The 18,861-nt window shown below is 54.3% G+C and overlaps 2 protein-coding genes across 3 annotated transcripts in view; both read left to right on the top strand.

The window, feature by feature from the left end:
* The window catches only part of Rpl10a (ribosomal protein L10a), a 179,013-nt gene that overhangs the window by 124,691 nt on the left and 35,461 nt on the right, over positions 1-18,861 (top strand). The gene's annotated exons all lie outside the window — the stretch shown is intronic.
* Ppard (peroxisome proliferator activated receptor delta) lies at positions 2,087-16,895 on the top strand. Of its 2 annotated transcripts, none has more exons than XM_076860207.1 (6): positions 2,087-2,307; positions 10,462-10,616; positions 11,359-11,497; positions 13,128-13,330; positions 13,503-13,953; positions 14,798-16,895. In XM_076860207.1, the coding sequence occupies exons 1-6, from the start codon at positions 2,178-2,180 to the stop codon at positions 15,043-15,045; spliced, it is 1,326 nt and encodes a 441-aa protein (XP_076716322.1). In that variant the 5' UTR covers positions 2,087-2,177; the 3' UTR covers positions 15,046-16,895. The 2 variants fall into 2 exon arrangements, with proteins under 2 accessions (XP_076716322.1, XP_076716324.1); XM_076860209.1 differs by having other exon boundaries at positions 14,923-15,015.

Genomic DNA, 18,861 nt, shown 5'->3' with positions numbered 1-18,861 from the left:
ACGCATGCCAGGCGAGCGCGCTACCACTTGAGCCACATCCCCAGCCCCCACATACCTTTATTTTATTTATTTATTTTTCTGTGGTACTGACTATTGAACCCAGCCCCTTGCACATGCTAGGCCAGTGCTCTACCGCTGAGCCCCAGCCCCTTATTTTTCATTTTGAGATGGGGTCTCTCTCCAGAGTAGTACTGGGAATACAGGCTTATGCCAGTGCCACTGTACCTGGCGTCATTTGAATCTTCTTCATCCTGTAACCTTGAGTTATTTCCTTCTGTCCCTCATCCTGCCCTGGCTTCCCCATGAATCTTCAGTCTTTCTCTGTTGACCTCTCTGACCACAAACCTCTTGGTGGCCTTGCTACCCTTCTTCAAGCTAGCATACTCTTGTATGTTTATTTCCCTGACATATTTGTCCCCAAACTAGTCTCCATTCACTATATCCCAGCTTCCTCGTTAACCCTGTTCTTCCCTCCCAACCATTTGACTGAAACTTGCCTCAGAGGGTCATTGATGGCTGTTTGCCAGTTGATCACTCTGAATATCCATAGTGTTTGAGACGGCTGGCCACCCCTTGAAATAGCCTTTCCCTTGACTCCGAGACACATAGCTGCCCCAGGTCCTTTCTTTCTCTGCCCACCGCCCCATTGCCTGCCTAGCACCTCTTCCTTTTTCTTACCTGGACACGTTGCTTGCTCTCCTTGGTGAACTGTGCCTTTTCCCATGGCTGTCACATCAACAGAGTGCCTCCCATATCTACAGGTCCCTAACCCCCCAGTTCCAACCACTTAGACTCTGAATACCCTTAGCTGGTCTTAGTTGGTCCTCTAGGAGGCCAACTAAGAGGTTGCTGTGCAAACCCAAGCAAGGGAGCGCCTGGGGAAAAGGCGTGGGTAGGGTTCAAATGCAGTGAGGGGCAGCTTACTACCAGCTGGAGTTGCCTCACTGGGGAGCAGTGGACTCAAGGCTATACTTTACCGTCACCAGGGTGGTTAAAAAATAAAAATCCCAGTGCCCAAACTGTTCCCAAACCAACCAAGTGAGAATTTCCAGGGATGGACCCAGACATCCATATTTTTAAGAACTCCTCAGTGATTCCAACATTGAAGTTGGTGGACCTAGAAGAGGGTAAGAGGGGGAGAAGTCTCAGATCACCCTCAGGTTCTGGCTTTGATGAGTGGGTGGGTAGGCATGTGGGTCACCAAAGTGAGGATTCCCAGAGGAGGGGCAGTTTGGGGAGAGAAGAAGGGTTCTTAGGTGTAGATTGAGATTGATCCACCTGTGGATTTCCAAGAGAACAGCCCCACAAATGCTTAAATATCCCTGAGGCAGATCTACACCCCCCCAATCCTGCCCCAGGCCTACTCTGCTGTGGTTGTGTCCCTGCAGTTACGTACCAGGAGGTCTTTCAGTGCCTCCTGATCTCACTACCTCCGACTGCGGCATTTGTGAACAATATTTTACTTGACGAGGGATGGAGCGTCCTCCCCCTAGGTGATGTGGACGCGGGTCACATCCTCTAACCCCCCTGAGAACGACCCCAGGGGGAAGCTCCTCTCCTAGGCCTATTGCAGGGCTGTTAGCAGGAGCTGAGCACAGCAGGAGCTCAGGACAGCAGGGGTTCTGGACCTGAGTGCTGGTGGGGCGCCTGGGAGTCAGGAGGTGCGATGCATATCCGGGTCTCCAGGAGGCCTGGGGAAGTGGGAAAAGCCCCTCAAGTCATTCTGACATGGCTTCTGGAGACGCAGGCTCAAAAAACAGGCTGCTGCAGAGGAGGCAGGGAAAGGCAGCACAATGGCGGTGGGTGGCAATGGCGGTGGGTGGCGGTGGCGCATCATTCACTTGGTTAGTGAAAACTGCTCTCAACCCCATCATCCTTATGTGGGAGGGCGAGAGGAGGGCAAGTGACTCCACCACACAGGAGGAGGGACCCTGGGAGGAGCACAGCAGGGACCGAGGAAGGAGCCAAAGAAGGAGCTGAAGCAGACCTCCTTCCCCATGGCCCTCAAACGAGCCCCACTCGCCACTCCCTTCTTCACTGCCACCCCCAACTTCTTCCTGTCTCCCCTCTGTCCAGGCTAACAGGAGCTGCCCTGTAGAGGTCCATCTGCACTCAGACCCAGATGATGCCAGAGCTATGACCAGGCCTGCAGGCGTGGCGCCGAGGGGAGATCAGCCATGGAGCAGCCACAGGAGGAGACCCCTGAGGTCCGGGAAGAGGAGGAGAAAGCGGAAGTGGCAGAGGCTGAAGGAGCCCCAGAGCTCAATGGAGGACCAGAGCTTGCACTTCCTTCCAGCAGCTACACGGGTGAGGAAAAGGGCTGGCCAGGGACGCGGGTAGAGGGGCAGAGCAGGTGGAACTAGGCTCCTAGCCCTCTGCAGACAGCATCCTGTGGATGCAGAGCAGCAGAGTGAGACTGGAGCCCAGCGACCTGGCTCCCACCCCTCCCTGCTGCTCTGCAGCTACAGGACCTCCTGCAGATTGCCCCCCTTCTTTCTGGATAACAGATAGTAGGCGATGTGGGCTTCTGCAAGAATTGAGTGAGCAAGCCTGTGTAACGCACGTCCTCGGTGCTGCTGTTATCCTACCACTGCTGCCACCAGCATCCAGGGCCAATCTGCATTAAGTCACTAGAAAGGTTGTTTGTGCCTGTGATTCACTCAGCTGACCTGGTGCTAAATCTGTGCATCCTGATGAGCTGCACTGGATCAGGCATTAGTATTAAGCATTTAGAATGGATGACTGTAATTCACATCACTTTTGTGCAGCCAGTTTCAGCTTCTCGATTCTTTTGTTCACCTTATTGGTCCACTGTCAGCCGTGGTGTAGACATTCCCTGGTGGCCTGTGCTGTTCTGTCCTGATCATCATCATGCCATGTTGCCCTGCTGCTCAGGCCCCTTCCCACTCCCCCTCAGCCTCTCTCCTCACCTAGTGTGAGTGCACAGGTGTTTAAGAGCCACTCAGCACATCCAGCTGATCCCGCTCCCTTCCCTCCGAGGGAACTCTGGTATGAGAGGCTGCACCCCCTGGTGGGGACACCTGTTCTTTCTGCTGGTTTCAGCCCTGCAGGCTTCCTGCAGGGGATGGGCTCTGAACCCTGTGTCTGTGTGGGGTGGGAGGAGAGATGGTGCCTGAGTCGGGGCAGGGCTGTGGAGCTAGGACAGGCTCTTGCCTGATCCCGCAGCCACACGATCTTGAACCTACAAAGCAAGGTTCCTCCTCTTCAGGGAGCAGGGTCAAGGTGGGCTGGGGTGAAGGGAGAGCTGTCATTCAGTCCTGATCCACCCAGACACCAGCAGTGACCAGAGCATGTGACATGGGGCCAAAGAGCCAACACCCCCACCTCAGAATAACCCATATGCTGTGTGTTCCCTGATGTCTGGGATGGCTTTGGAGACCTGCCTTCTCTGAAGCGAGGACTGTGTGCCCAGGGGTGATGATTCACCTTCTGAACTTGAGAAAGGCAGGGGCGGTTAGAAAGCAGAGGGAAGGTACGAGGACTGCCCGAGCCAGGGATGTCTCAGGACACCAGAGTGAACAGGGAAGAGAAGGCACAAGATTTGTGACCTGATCCCCACAGCTGGGCCTGGGCAGATAGAGATGTCCTGTTCTGGGGTCTCCTAACATCCCTCTGGGACCCAGTGTCACATCACTGTTCCGTGCAGGCCACAGCCCAGTGCTGGGAGCAGAGGCAGGAGAGGCCGGTGTGGCATTGGCATCTCAGGCAGCTTTACTGGTTTTAAAGGCGGGAGGGGGGGGATGCGGGGGGGGGCACCTAGCCACGCGCATGGTTCTGTGTACAACATGGTGTTCAAGAGACCTCACTCATCGATAAAGGGGTGCAGCGGAGGTAGGGCACAGGAGAGGGCTTTTCACATGGTCACTGTGCTAACACCATAGTCTATAGAAAGTTCTCACAAATTCTGCGAGAAAGCCACTAAACAAAAAGTCAAAACAGGTACGACAGTTCCCAGTTAGAAAATGGCCAGAATACAAAACATGCTAGTCTAATCGAGGGTCAAAGAAGTCGTCTTAAGATGAGGTTCATTTAGCCTGTAAGATTGGCACAAGGGACCATATGGCCACCCTTGGCTGGGGGTGAGGACTGGCCTTCCAGTCCTGAGGGTGGCAGGCAGCCTGGGTGTGAGTTTGTCACCCTGCAGTTCCCCTAGGGCCGACGTCTGGTGTAGAGCCTTGCTCAGCGTGCAGAGACGCCCCGGCTGCGTATTCACGGCAGCCCTGCTACAGAAGCAGAAGTGGGAGGCGCATCTGGGGGGACTTGCTCATGTCAGCCATGGAGCCCCACGGGGGATGCTCTGTCATTAGGAAGGATAAGTAGGTCTGTATGCACACAGGGAAGTGAGGTCCTGTCAAATAGAAGGATCTTGTTGCTTAAAAATCCTTAGGTATCGTGTAAGATGGCAAAAGTGTCCCTGAAGGCCGGGTGGGCTGAGGGAGCAGGTCCTGCTGGGGTGGCTCTGCCATCGGGTGCTGCACACCCTCTGCATCATTCTCAACAAGTCTGTTCTACTTTCATAATTTGAAGCACACTTGTACTGCTTTACTTCAGAAGGTTAAAATAAATTAATTGCTCAACATTTTAAGGAGACTGCTGATGGGTGAGGGTCCTAGAGACAGACCCTCATTAGTGCTGGGGGCTGGAGGGCTTTGAGAGCACCCAAACCAGGCTCCTCGCTGCTAAGGCTGCATCCTGCCCACCCCAGGCCTGGCCATGTAAGAAGAAGTGTATCTGACCCACTGCAATTCTCGGCACCTGTGAATCTATGACATTGGCTCAGAATCCCCTCAGGGACCCATAAGGAACTGCTGAACGTAGAAAGGCTTCTGCTGCTTCATGGCTGAACCCTGCCCCCTGCCCGCGCCCCCCCCTCTGTGCATCCCTGTACTGACTCAGCACCTCCCCCCACCTGAGAGGCAGGCAGCCTCACCTTAACTCTCAGCAGTGAGGAAGCTAAAGTTACCAGAAATTCACCTGCCTCGCATCCCCCAGCTGCGGAGAGACGGGAGCTGGAGCTCACACCCTCCCCATCCTCCATCCTCGTCTCCTCCTGCCAAGAGCATCCCACCCATGCATCTCTAAGGAAGAGGAGAGAGAAGCTGTCCTCCTGATCTCAGCAAGTACTTGGTGGCGTCCAGGCAGGGCCAGGCACTATGCCAGGCTAGTGTTCATGATGAACGAGAAGTGCTTGCCCCGAGGAGCTCACAGTGCAGCTGTGAGCAAGAAGGCCACTCGGCCCCCAGCCCAGTCCCTGCAGGACTCGCCCCTACCTCAGTAGCTAGAGGGAGCCTGTTTTCTACACGCTCTACCAGCAAAGTAAATAGACGGGGCTGGCCCTCCTGGCTGCCCTCCCAGCTGTGACAACAGTACGCCTCCAGTGATAGAGACTGGATGTGCAGGAGAGATCTCAGCCACACATAAATTGTGGGAATAAGGTCAATAGTGTCTATTTGCCAAACTTGTAATCAAAGATGGTGAAACAGATACTTGACTCTCTGGGTGATGGGGCTGGTGTTTACACCGAGTGCAAACATTCGGGTAATGACCTGGTGTCTTCCTAAGCAATGACCTTGTCTTGATGCTTATCATAATAGCAATGTTGTTTAATAGTAATGAATATACGTACGTGGGTAGCAGCAGACACAGTGGTGAGCTCAGCCCCAGGAGTTGCATGTTTTTGTTTATAATTCTCCCTCTGCCTCTGTCTTAGGGGTCTCCAGAGAAAACAGAACCAGTAGGGGCGGGGGGTGCACACATGCGTGAGTGTAGGGATATGCGTTTAGGAATTCACAGGAAAGCTGGAGGCCCAGGAAGTTGCTGTGGCACCTCAGTTTGAAGGTAGTATGGAGGCAGGGTCCCTTCTTCCTGGGAGGGAGGGCACACAATCTTTCTTCTTTAAGCCTTCAACTGTTAAATGAGACTCATTCAAATTATGAAGGTAATCTGCTTCACTGAAAGTCTCCTGATTTAAATGTTAATCACATCTTGTTTCTAGACTGGTATTTGAACCAGAACCTAGGTGTCATACACAGACAGGTTGACACATAAAACCGCCATTGTCTCAGATTCCTCACCTGTAAAGTAGGAGTAAGGAGCGCCTTTCATGAGGAGTTGTTCTGAGGCTCTTTACGAGATGAATGGATGAGAGGTGCCCAATAGAGTGCCTGGCACACAGTAGGTGTGCACTAACAAGAAGGCACTACTGGTGTGTACACACTGCCTTTGCAGGCGAGTCAGATTAGATTAAATCCAACCCATGTTTGTTAGGCAAGTGACCTTGGGTGGATCTCTTAATCTCACCCAGCCTTAATTTCCTTATCTGTGGATGATACTGTCCTTCAAGGTGATAATGAAATGGGCATAAAGACACTAACAACTTGGTGCTTAGTAGGGCCTGGCAGGTGTGGTTCTTTTCCCCTTCCCCTCCTATGCAGCTAGGCCCCTGGTAGATGTTTGAAGAGTTGGTGGGCAGGCCAGGCAGGGTGTGGCTCAAGAGAATGCTCAGAGGCAGACCACAGGGCCCAAATGATGGACCCCTCAGCTGACCAAGCGTACCTCCTCCAAGCAGTGGAAGGGAGGCTGAGGAGAGGCAGGGATGTGGGCAGGGTGAGAGAACTATGTCGACTCTTCATCACTGGACAAAATACCTGAGATACTCAGCTTAAAAAGAAGAAAGGATTCTTTTAGCTCACAGTTTTAGAGGTTCTAGCCCATGGTTGGTTGGTCCCATTGCTTTTGGGACAGCACTAAGGCAGCACATCATGGCAAAGATACATGGTAAAGTGGAAAGAGCTGCTTACGCCAAGGGGGCCTGGAAGCAAAGAGAGTAAGAGGAGGGTCCAGGGTCCCAATATTCCCCTCAAGGGCACCCCCCAGTGACCTGACTCCTTCTACTAGCCCTACCTCCTGAATGTTCCACCACTTCACAATTGTGCCACAGGCTAGGAACAAAGCCTTCAAAACATGGGCCTTTGGAAGGCATTCAAAATAGACCAGAGCAAGGCCTCTGCCTGGGGCTAGGTGGGCAGGCGGTGCAGGCAGGCAGCCCTGGCAGGTGGGCCCAGCTCACTCCCACCCAGTAGGCCCAAGGAACATGAGGCGGAACTCCCCATGGGAAGGAGGGCCTCTTGGAACTGCAGCCCTTCCTGGTCCATTCGCCTTCTTGCCCCTGTCTCCAACTAGGAGGTCATGAGATAAGAGCAGGGCCTTCAGAGCCTGGTCCCTGGAATGGGGAGAATTCTGCCATTGCTGCTATTAGACCACATGTGATGATGATTTGGGACAAACCTTTAAGCCAAGTGGTCAATCAGAAAGAAAGAGAATCTTTACCTTTGGAAAACCCACCCATAAACTACCGCCATTCCAGTATCCCCAGGACAACACTGAGCTCTGCCCCAGCCCAGCCCCTCTCCTCCCTCTCTCAGCTGGTGTGTCAGTATTTTGTGGTCTCTCGTTCTGCTAAATAGGCAGGGCGACCCCACCAAGGCCTCCCTGACTACTCACTCTTTGAGTTATGTCCATTCAGCACCCAGGCCCTGGCTGCCCTGGGCCTGTTTCTCCCTGCCCATTAGTGCTAGTTCCCAATTGGGACCCTCCTGGGACAATGACTCTTGAGTCTCTCTTATAGTTCAGAGTTCTGGGAACCTTGGATGGCCAGTTGGGTTTGAGCATCTGGCTTCCTCCAGGCTTCCCAGAGCTCTGGACACTCCTGAGCCAGCGGCCACAGCGGGACAGGAGAGACAAGAGGACAGCCTTTTCCAGGGCCCTCCTGGACTCTGTGTGCACACAGCCTGGAGACTGCAGAGCCGTAGCTTTCTAGTTAGCATGTCCACCTTCTTAGTGCCTCCTCTGTGTTACCCCGTCATGCCTCACCACGCCTCTCAGGTACTGTTGCCATCTCCATTCTACAAAGAAGGAAACCAAGCCCAAGTGCCAGGGGACCCATGGATTTTACCTCAGAACTGCTGTCTGGAGCTGGGATCTGAACGGGGCCTTGTGGCTCCTGAGTTGAGCTCTCACCCTCCCGGCCTGCTGTTCTGAGCATCCAGAGCTGACTTGGAGGTCGTTTAGAGCTTCCCCTCTGAGCCCAGAGAAAGGAACAGTCACCTGCCCTGGTGGGGACAGGCAAAGGCAATGGCTTCTTCTGAGATCCTGCATCACTGACTCACCTGCCATTGTGCCCTTTATTAAGGTGTGGGTTTTTTTTAATTGGGGATTGAACCCAAGGGTGTTTTACCACTGAGCTACATCCCCAGTTCTTCTTTGGGGAGACAGGGTTTTACTAAGTTTCTGAGGCTGGCCATCCCGCCTCAGCCTGCCCAGTCACTAGGTGGCAAGCGCCACCACGTCTAGTTGTTCCAGTTTTCTTATCTCTTCCTCCCTCAGCTATGTGAGGAGAGTCCTTCCCAGAACACAGCAGGTACTTATCAAATGTCTGTTGATAAATATTGCCATGTGCAAGGCCAACAGCACCCCCAAGATCAAACACCTGCTGAGCCTCCAGGGCCACACGCGGGGAGGAGGAAGGGACTTAACTGCAGAGATTGGTCACTTGGACAAGACTCTGTGATGGAGGTGGTCCCCGAGATGCTAGAGACAAGGCAAGTCTAACTGAGGAGGCGAAACTACAGAAACAGCACGGATTACAAGACGGACCGCAAAGCAAGCGTGCAGTAGACCACCCCTCTCAGGAAGTGCCCGGAGTCCGCCTGCCCCAGCGTCCGAGCAGGCCTCACAGAGGGCTTTTATTTTACCACAGTCTCTGGCACCGGTACTGACTCCTGTCGTCCCTGTTCTAAGGCCTCCAGGAGTGGCGATTCTTGCCCAGCTCCATTGGCCAGTTGTGCTGAGGCCAGGACCCCAGGCAGCATAAGGACTGCTGGTCCCCCCGAGGCAGTGGGACCTGCCACGTGTCCAGCACCCTGCACAGGTCTTGGAGCTGAGCCACAGCAGCGCCCTGCCCTGTGGTGCTTACGTCTAGTGGGTGGTGCTCAGCGAGGAACAAACAGGCAGGGACTGCAGCAGGTGGCAGTGAAGGCCGAGAGACCACAGAGGCTTCACCTGTCAGAGCACCTGGCCCAAGAAATCAAGGGGCCCACTCACCCCAGCTCGAGGTAGGGAACTATTACTCCCCTTGGAATGACCAAAGTTGGGAGCTAAGGCACTGGGACGAGACAGGACATTTTAGGGACTTGTGTCACCCCTGAACCTGACTAGGAGAGGAGCAGCCCAGCAGGCAGGGTCCTCAGTCAGTTGGCCTGTGTTGTAGAGACAGGGCTGCAGGCCTGGGAAATACTAGTTTGAGTTTGTTGCCATGGCTTAGGTCTCCTGCCGTGCTCCTGCTTAGGTGGCTGGTTCCTGGGTTTGGGAATTTGGCACCTGCCTTCAAGGAGGTGGCCCAGCTATCCCAGGAGAGAGCAGAGATTGGAAAACCAGCAAGAGAGAGGCAGGACAGATAGTTCTGTGGGCCAAGAACCAGCACTGGACTGGGAGTCAGGAGATCGAGACCCAGTATAGGTCCCCTTTCCACTTATTCCACTGCGTGTCTGAAGGGGAGAATCAGAAAAGACAGCTTCTTACTGAGTCATTTAACAGCATGTCTATCCTGAAGCCATAGTCACAGCTATTTCCTTGCCAAGACTCCAAACACCGTGGTTCAAACATCTGTACGCTGGTTAGGGAACCGCAGCATACTACTCAATGTGACTGACACCTATGCTCTTTTTATCAAGCAAGACGTTTCATGGGAATGAATTTGAAGTTCTCCCCATTCATCTACTTCAGTGATTGAACCCAGGGGCGCCCTATATTGAGCTCCATCCCCAGCTCTTTGATTTTCTGTTTTGAGACAGAGTGCTCAGAAAATTGCCTAGATGGGTCTTGAACTTGAGATCCTCCAGTCTCAGCCTCTTAAGTAGCTGGAATTACAGACATCTACCACCACCCTGGCAAACTTGAGCCTCTTGGAATGTCCGTAGTAGAACTTCCTGCGAGAGCCGGCCCTACAGAGGTCTGCACCTCAGCTTCCACAGCACCCCACATGGGCTTGCATGGCGCCACCTCTAAACCAGCCGCTAGAGAGCTGCTTCCCAGGACCAGCTGCAGATCCTCAGTCTGCTTCCTCTTACCTATTCCTCCTCTCAAAGCTCTGCCAACCCTGCACCCTCTTACCATGCTTAAGTGCAGGAAGGCTCTGACCGAGCTGTGTGTCCTGGACATCTGCCGTGTGGCAGCTCTGGGGGAATTTCGCCTTGGAGACTTTGCCTCATCCTCTCAGAGAAATTGTCCTTAACCCCACATTCCAGGTCAAAAAAATCCCTCCCCCCACCAGAACACACAGCTCTGAAGAGGCTGAGCCCAGGGCTTAGGGACCCTCCCCACCCCTGGCTCCCAGGCCTAGCTGGCAGAGTGTGAAGCTGCCTCTCTGTCCTTTGTCCACAGACCTCTCCCAGAGTTCCTCTCCACCCTCGCTTCTGGACCAGCTCCAGATGGGCTGTGACGGGGCCTCGGGCGGCAGCCTCAACATGGAGTGCCGAGTGTGCGGGGACAAGGCCTCAGGCTTCCACTACGGTGTTCACGCGTGCGAGGGGTGCAAGGTATGCACTGGGGGACTGCGGCTCACGTCACGTCAGGTTGAGCTACCACGTGGGTTTTCCCTGCCCCAGAGGCGGACTCTGAGAACATGGCTGCTCAACCCCTCGGGCTGCCCAGGTCTGAGCTTTGGGCCCTGCAGGAAAGGAGGGGTTCCTCACCAGGCCTGTCCTGCTGGGCACCTGCAGGGTGGACCCAGACACTCGGACTCTGTGGGTAGCTGGTGCCCCTCCCTGGGGACCAGGCCAGGAGGTCTTCTATCTGAGGTCAGGGTTTCTAGCACCAAAACTTCAAGAACTTTTTGAGGAAAAAAAAAAAAAACCAGTGATGAGGTTCTGGTTCTGGGACTGGCGCTCCCCACCTGTCTCAACTGGGGGCTGTCACTTTTTCCAGTGATGCTGCTAGGTTTTTCCTTCTAACTGCATACCCATGAGAATTTCACAGATTATTTTATTAAACCACCACCTACAAAATACAAAGAACCAGATATATTTAAGAATAAACCAAATTAGCCATGATACAGTTTTGTTATGAAATTAACAAAGAAGATTTAAGGCTTCTTTGGGCAGGTAAAGTAAATGTGTTGTATAATTTAATACCCCCAATCCACCCCGTTCCTTCCAAACTGTAGCAGTGTTTACATCAGACAGCCTCATCAGGCCTTTGGCACAGCCCAGTGGGCAGAGCAGGATTCGCCAGCCCTGTCCCCTCGTGGCGACCTCTCCTCACCTATGCTTGGTCCCTCAGGGCTTCTTCCGAAGGACAATTCGCATGAAGCTGGAATATGAGAAGTGTGATCGGAGCTGCAAGATTCAGAAGAAGAACCGCAACAAGTGTCAGTACTGCCGCTTCCAGAAATGCCTGGCACTGGGCATGTCACACAATGGTGAGAGCTGACCCCGGCAAGGCACAGGGCTGTTGGATCCGCACAACCTCAAACCAGGATCCAGAATGTACCCAGTGTATCCTGAAAGGAGGTACTCGCACAGTAGTGCTGGGCACACAGTGAACTCTGTGTCAGCTAGACCTGGCCAGTCTGACCTGGGTCCTGGAGCCTAAGATCTGCCACTTCCCCACGCTGTCTGGCATCCACCTGGACAGTCCTGGGCAGCCACCACCTCTCTGCCTGAGGTTTACCTGCTCTGGCCCAGAAGGGAACTGAGCCCCCAGCTCAGACCAGGTGGGGAGCACCAGTCCCAGAACCTCAGCCTGGCTGGATGACCTGGCTGGATACTGCTGCCGTGGCAGGATCCCCTCAGCCTTTCTTGGTTGTTGGGAGCAGGCAGGATCCAGTGTGCGTCAGAGGCCAGGCTCTCCCAGAACACAGTCAACCATGCCCCATGCTCCACCTCCTGCAGACTTTTCTTCAGATCCCTGAAGTAGGATATTGTAAAGTCCATCTGCCCCTCTGTGCCTCTGGGTCAAATCCCCAGGGGACAGGGGAGAGTCTCCTATTTACATTTAAATAGCTCCATGGTGGGGCTGGGGTTGTGGCTCAGTGGTAGAGCTCTCCCCTCCAATGCGTGAGGCACTGGGTTCCTCTGCACCACATAAAAATAAATAAATAAAATAAAGATATTATGTTCAACTACAACTAAAAATATATATATTTTTAAAAATAGCTCCATGGAGGACAGCCCCTGGGCAGCTTTTATTCTTGTCCAGGGTGGTGGGGTCTGGCAGGTGTGTGGTTTGATCCTGCCCCTCAGTCTGTGTCTGCTTTGGTCCTCATTCCATTGTGGCCATTGGGGAGGTTCCTAGGACATCTCAGAGCTGCTGGAATCTTTCCCTCACTCTCCTTCTAACAGAAGCCAGATTCATATCCTTTTCCATTGACTGTGATTTATGAGTGCTGAGAGAATATTTATTTATCGGCTTTTTTTTTTTTTTTTTTTTTTTTTTGAGAAGGGGGTCTCACTACGTTGCCTAGTAGTGATTTAATTTTTGCAGTACTGGGGATTGAACCCAGGACCTCAAGTAGCACTCTATCACTGAGCTACACCCTCAGCCCTTTTAAAAAATTGAGACAGAGTCTTGCAGAGTTGTCCAGGCTGAACTTGAAGTTCTCCTGTCTCAGCCTCCAATGTGGCTAAGATATGGGCACGAGTCACTGCCTCTGGACCCATTAAGTTTTAAGAAAGGTGAAGTAGTCTGTCCATAGTTACAAAGCTAGTAGGTGCTGAGCTGGACTGGGGGAGCAGGCCTTCACATCAGAACCTGTCTTCTAGACGCTGTATTGTGCTGCATCCCACTAAGGGCAGCCCAATCATTCAGCAAGTTCAGGCCCTGTGTGCTGGGCACTGTGAGGGAGACAGAGTGTCCCTGCCACTGTGGAAGCAGGGTTCTGAGGGGCGGCTTCAACATTACCACCTTAATGGCTCTAGAATCCCTGAGGTCTCAGGCCCCAGAATGATGTCTCCATCTTTGACATGTGCACCTGTAAAGGGACAGGGTTAGAGGTTAGAAGTGCTGGCCCCTGCCTGGTTCCTCTGTGACTGTCCCCTTCCCCCGTGCAGCTATCCGCTTTGGCCGGATGCCAGAGGCGGAAAAGAGGAAGCTGGTGGCGGGGCTGACAGCCAGCGAGGGGCACCTGCACAACCCACAGCTGGCTGACCTGAAGGCCTTCTCCAAGCACATCTACAACGCCTACCTGAAAAACTTCAACATGACCAAAAAGAAGGCCCGCAGCATCCTCACTGGCAAGTCCAGCCACACTGCGGTGAGTGTCACTGCCCAGCGTGGCAGAATCCCAGCTCTGGTCCACGCTGCCACACCTGACTCCTGGGAGAACCGCGCCTCCTCCCTCCCTTAACTCATGGTACAGGCAGGGGTGTGGGGACATTCGGGCGGGGACCCTCGAGGCCTGGCCTCTGACAGGGCCTGGTTTTCAGCCCTTTGTGATCCACGACATCGAGACATTGTGGCAGGCAGAGAAGGGCCTGGTGTGGAAGCAGCTGGTGAACGGCCTGCCGCCCTACAAGGAGATCAGCGTGCACGTCTTCTACCGCTGCCAGTGCACCACAGTGGAGACCGTGCGGGAGCTCACCGAGTTTGCCAAGAGCATCCCCAACTTCAGCAATCTCTTCCTCAATGACCAGGTGACACTTCTCAAGTATGGTGTGCATGAGGCCATCTTTGCCATGCTGGCCTCCATTGTCAACAAAGATGGGCTGCTGGTGGCCAATGGCAGTGGCTTTGTCACTCATGAGTTCCTGCGCAGCCTCCGCAAGCCCTTCAGTGACATCATTGAACCCAAGTTCGAGTTTGCTGTCAAGTTTAACGCCCTGGAACTTGACGACAGCGACCTGGCTCTGTTCATCGCAGCCATTATCCTGTGTGGAGGTGAGTGAGGTTGAGCAGGTGGGCCGGCCCCACAGCACGTCCCCTGGGGATTGCACCCTCACTGCAGGGCCAAGCCTGAGCCCAGATGCATGGGGACACGTCCACGTGATCCCATAGTGGAGCAGGTGAGGCACTGACTGCACGTGCAGAATCAGCTCCACGTTATCATACAGATGGAGGCAGAAGGAAAAAGACTGAAACCAGACTGACCATCCTGTGAACAGGGGTATTTATGGGTGGTGCAGAAATAGTCCGTGTTCTACCTGCATTTTCCAGACTCCAAACAATAAGTACAGCAGCAACCCTGCTCACCAGCAGTGGCACAGAGCTTGCTTCCTGCTGGTCCCTGTTCCAGTTCTTCTTGCAGATTTGGTCCTCAACAACCTGGGCCAGAGGTTCTTTTTTTTATTTTTTATTTTTATGTGGTGCTGAGAATTGAACCCAGGGCCTCACGCATGCTAGGTGAGCACGCTACCATTTGAGCCACATCCCTGCCCTAGAGGTTCTTTTTATTATCCTCATTTTCAGATGAGGAATCAAGCCCAGACGGGCCAGGTGGCCTGCCCAGAGCCTCGTGGAGAGTCTGTGGGAAGGGCAGGTCTTGAAGCCAGGCGCTGAGTCTCAACCACCACACATAGCACCCTGATCAGCCAGGAAAAACTGTTGGCAAGGAACGAGAGAGATGGGGAGCCTGGGACGGGGTCCTAGAGCACTCAGTGGAGCCATCACTGAGAGGACAGGGTGGGTCTGGCCCAGGCAAGGAGGCCTGCCCTGTGCCACATCTCCCCTGGGTGGGGAAGGGGAGGTTCTGTGCCCTTCTAAGACCCCATGCATGTCCCCACAGACCGGCCAGGCCTCATGAACGTGCCCCAGGTGGAGGCCATCCAGGACACCATCCTGCGTGCCCTCGAGTTCCACTTGCAGGCCAACCACCCTGACACCCAGTACCTCTTCCCCAAACTGCTGCAGAAGATGGCTGACCTGCGGCAGCTGGTTACCGAGCACGCCCAGATGATGCAGTGGCTCAAGAAGACTGAGACTGAGACCTTGCTGCACCCCTTGCTCCAGGAGATCTATAAGGACATGTACTAAAGCCAGTGTCCAGGCCACCTGCAGGTTGCAGAGGGGTCCAGCCACTGGAAAGCACTTAGCACAGCCAGAGCATCAGGGTCATACTCTAGCGCTCCCACGCCCATGGCCCTGGTTCCATGGTCCCTTTCCTCCACTTCTTTGCTCCCCGACTCTGTCTGCCTTTGTTGTCCCCCTGTCTTGGTTCCTGTCTTACCAGTGCCTCTGGCTCTTCCGCTCCCTTCCCCTCTGCAGCTGTGTCCCCTCCTCCTCCCGTCTCTCCCTGCAGCCCCACGTCTGTCTGCTCTTTCGTCTGTGAGAACTTTGTACTATTTCACCAGCAGCCTAAGACAGAACTTCTGCTTTTGCCCCTCCTTTCCCAGGGGAGGGAGTGGGCGTCCTCTGTCCCACACTGCGCTGCAGGCACAGGGGCCCCACTTCTGTCTCCTTTCTTCAAGCAAAAGACTTGAGCCATCCAAAGAAACACTATGCCCTCTGGGCCTGGCTTCCTGGGGAAGCTTGGCCTGGAATGCCTGCAGCAATAACCTGCAGTCACTGGGTCCCTGCTGCAGGGGACAGTGGGGGGGGGGGCCTGGGCCAAGAACCAGAGGCCTCCCCCAAGTGATCTCCCCTGCCCAAGAATGAGGCAGTCCAGCCCTCTGACACCCAGCGTCCTTCCATTCTTCATACTGGTCTTCTAAAGCAACATCACTGGTGATCCCCTGAGCTGGCCGCTGCGGGGCGCCCCCTAGCCTAGAGGGAAAGCAGGGTTCCCTCCAGGTGGAAGCCCCACACCCCGTTGAAGAGGAGAAAGGTAGGGGTGGTTGGGTTATAGCACACTTCATTCTGACCCCAGAGATCAGGGTCTGCATCCTGGGGTCAGAGGCCAGCGGGCATGGGGTGGGCCTTCCATCAGCACCTACACTGCCCCTACCCTATAGCAGCCACTCAGCAGACACAATTGTCAGAACCTAGTGCCACCGCACCTTTCTCTAGCCAGGAGCCCCTGGCACCGGCCCCTCCCCGACACACTCCCTGGAGCAGATGCTCCAGCACACACCACAGCACTGAAATCACTTTACCACAGGTCTTGGCCCGCCCTCCCTCCCTTCCCCAAGAGGTGGTGCCCGCAGGGGCTGTTCCCAGGGCTGGCAGACCTCTGGGCGGGCAGGACCGTCCTGCCGAGCCAGCCAGGACCTGCTCCTGAGATCCTGTGCTTCCCGCCTGCCCCCCGCCCCTGTTCATTTAGCCCTGCCCTCTGCCACCCTCCCTGCCCTGCTCTCAGCCCACTGGTCACCTGGAGTTCTCCCTGTACCACCTCAAATGACTGGGGACCTTGCCGAGTGGTCCTGTGGGTCTGGCCCTTGCCCCCAGCTCCTGAGTGGAGGTGTGCCCACGCAGGCCTGTGTGGGGAGGGACCAGCTAGGGTCTCAGAAGGTGGTAGGAGAGCCAGGGTTATAGCCTAGACTTCCTGGACCCCATCTGGTCCCAAGGGGCCTTTCCATACGAGTGCAGCTCTGGAAGGTGATAGCTTGAGAGAGGACAAGCCCAGCATCTGCCCCTACCAGCTTGGTGGCCTTCGGTGTCCCAGGATCACTCTGCTAGTAAGACCCTTTCTTCTCCCCTCCCTCCCCAGCTGACCAGATTTTGGGGCTTGGGGTGCTGCCTTTGGGGCCGAGGCTGAAGGGAGCTCTGCCTGTCCCTGTCCCCACCCAGGTCTGGTGCTGAGGGTGCCGCTCTTCTCAGTGGCTGAGCAGTCTCCAATACTGAAATGTATATTTTTGCTAGGAGCCCCAGCTTCCTGTGTTTTTAATATAAATAGTGTACACAGACTGACAGAACTTTAAATAAATGGGAATTAAGTATTTAAGAGACCACTGAAGCTGACTCAGTTCTTTGTGTGCTTTTCTGAGGGCCACTGGGCTCCTCCCACTCCTCCATATCCAGGGCTGGGGTGTGGATGTCAAAGGGGTGTCAGGAGGGAGGTCCATTCTGACTGCGGTTGCCACTGTCCCGACTCACCCCTTGTCAGTCTGGAGTTGGAGGAGAAGACACTGCCCTGGGCTGTACCTCTGAGGAGACTCTGGCACCACAGCATCATCAGAGAGGAGCCTGTGACATGCGGGGAGAGAGGCCGCAAACTCCGGGCCTCAACTGGCGGGACTTGGAAAAGCCACGCCCCTTGGCCACGAGGACTGCCCTGTCCTCAGCTAACACCAACTCAGAGACTAGCCAACCTGGCCCTCAGCAGCCAGCAGGCTCAGCCACAGTGTGAGGTGAGGTCAGGGTACGTGCAGTAGTCAAATTTCCTTCACTGTAATGAAAGACCTGAGATAATCAACATATAAACAGAAAAGGGGTATTGTGACTCTCGGTTTTAGAGGTTCCAGTCCATGAGTGGTTGGCCCTGTTGCCTTAGGCCTGTGGCAGAACATAGCTGCCCACCTCATGGCCTGGAAGTGAAAGAAAGAGCCGGTCCCAGGATTTCCTTTGAAGGCACATCCCCAAGGACCTGAAGAGCTCCTGCAAGGACCTACTTCTTCAATTTTCGACCCCTCCCAAAGCACCAAGATGGGGGCCAGCCTTGAGATTCCATACCCCAGCAGGTGTGTATGGGTGCATGGCTCGTCAGAAAGCAAACTGGGCTAGACACTTCCACCTGGGGACTGTATCTCCATAATGGTTACAAAAGAAGGGGCTGCTGCTGAGCCAACTAGAACCAGACTGCCACAGCCAGTTCACACCCAACACCAGGCGGCCAGAACGAACGCCCACGGCCACCACCACCACTGCCCTGGAACCTCGCCACTCCTTCAAGCCTGGAGCCCCAGCTCGCCCCCTGTCAGAAGTGCCATCAGCATTTGGGAACAGGTGGGAGGTTTCCTGTCTCTTCCTGTCTGCTGCTTCCCCTCCCACTGAAGACACTTAACGGGAAGGGTCATTTGTACACTTCCAGCCCCTGCAGCTTCAAGGAGCATGTGGAAAGGGAGGAGCTGGCCACGGGCCAACAGGCAAACTAACACAAAATGCCAACACCAGCCCCAGGGGAGGGTGCCAGGCAGGCTCCCAGCTTCAGGTGACAGGCTAGAACCACACGGGCCTCCCTGTTCTCTCCCTCTGCAGTCAGTGGCAGAACGTTCTGAACTGTCAGGTCCCCTGGGGGTCATCTCAGCCAGGAAAGTGACAGCCCCAGGGTAATGGAAGGAAAGGAGGCATGTGTGGAACAGACATATTTGAAATTCGTAATAGAATCTTCTGGTTTAAGCTGGACGTGGTGGCACATGTCTGTAATCCCAGCAGCTCAGGAGGCTGAGGCAGGAGGATCGCAAATTCAAAGCCAGCCTCAGCAACTTAGCAAGACCTTAAGCAACTCAGTGAGACCCTGTCTCTACATAAAATTTTAAAAGGGCTGGGATGTGGCTCAGAGGTTAAGCCCCCCTGGATTCAATCCCTGGTATCAAAAAAAAAAAAAAAAAAAAAAATCTGGTTTACTTGTTTAGGTGTTGGGGAATTGAACTAGGGCCTCACGGATGCTAAACATCCTCTCTACACTGAGCTACATCCCCAGCCCTGTCTTCCCCATCCTTCCACAGACTGTCAAGTGGGAGAAAAATAGTTAACAGCTATGTCTCCACTATTAAAGGCCAACCCTCTTCCCAGCCCTAAAGAGGTAAGAATACATACCAGATAGCAGTTAACGACATCTCAGTTCAGAGGTGAGGCTCAATCTCAGGACCAGTGTCCTACTTGTTACCCAGCTGATAGTGCACCAAAAGGCAGGTGGCGTCCTGTCACTCTGCCCTGGTTATTACCACCACTAATTGCTCTTCCTTATTAAGC

This window comes from Callospermophilus lateralis, chromosome 6, assembly GCF_048772815.1.
Source record: "Callospermophilus lateralis isolate mCalLat2 chromosome 6, mCalLat2.hap1, whole genome shotgun sequence".
NCBI lineage: Eukaryota > Metazoa > Chordata > Mammalia > Rodentia > Sciuridae > Callospermophilus > Callospermophilus lateralis.
The sequence above is the reverse complement of the archived record's forward strand: the minus strand, read 5'-3'. Positions and strand labels throughout refer to the sequence as shown.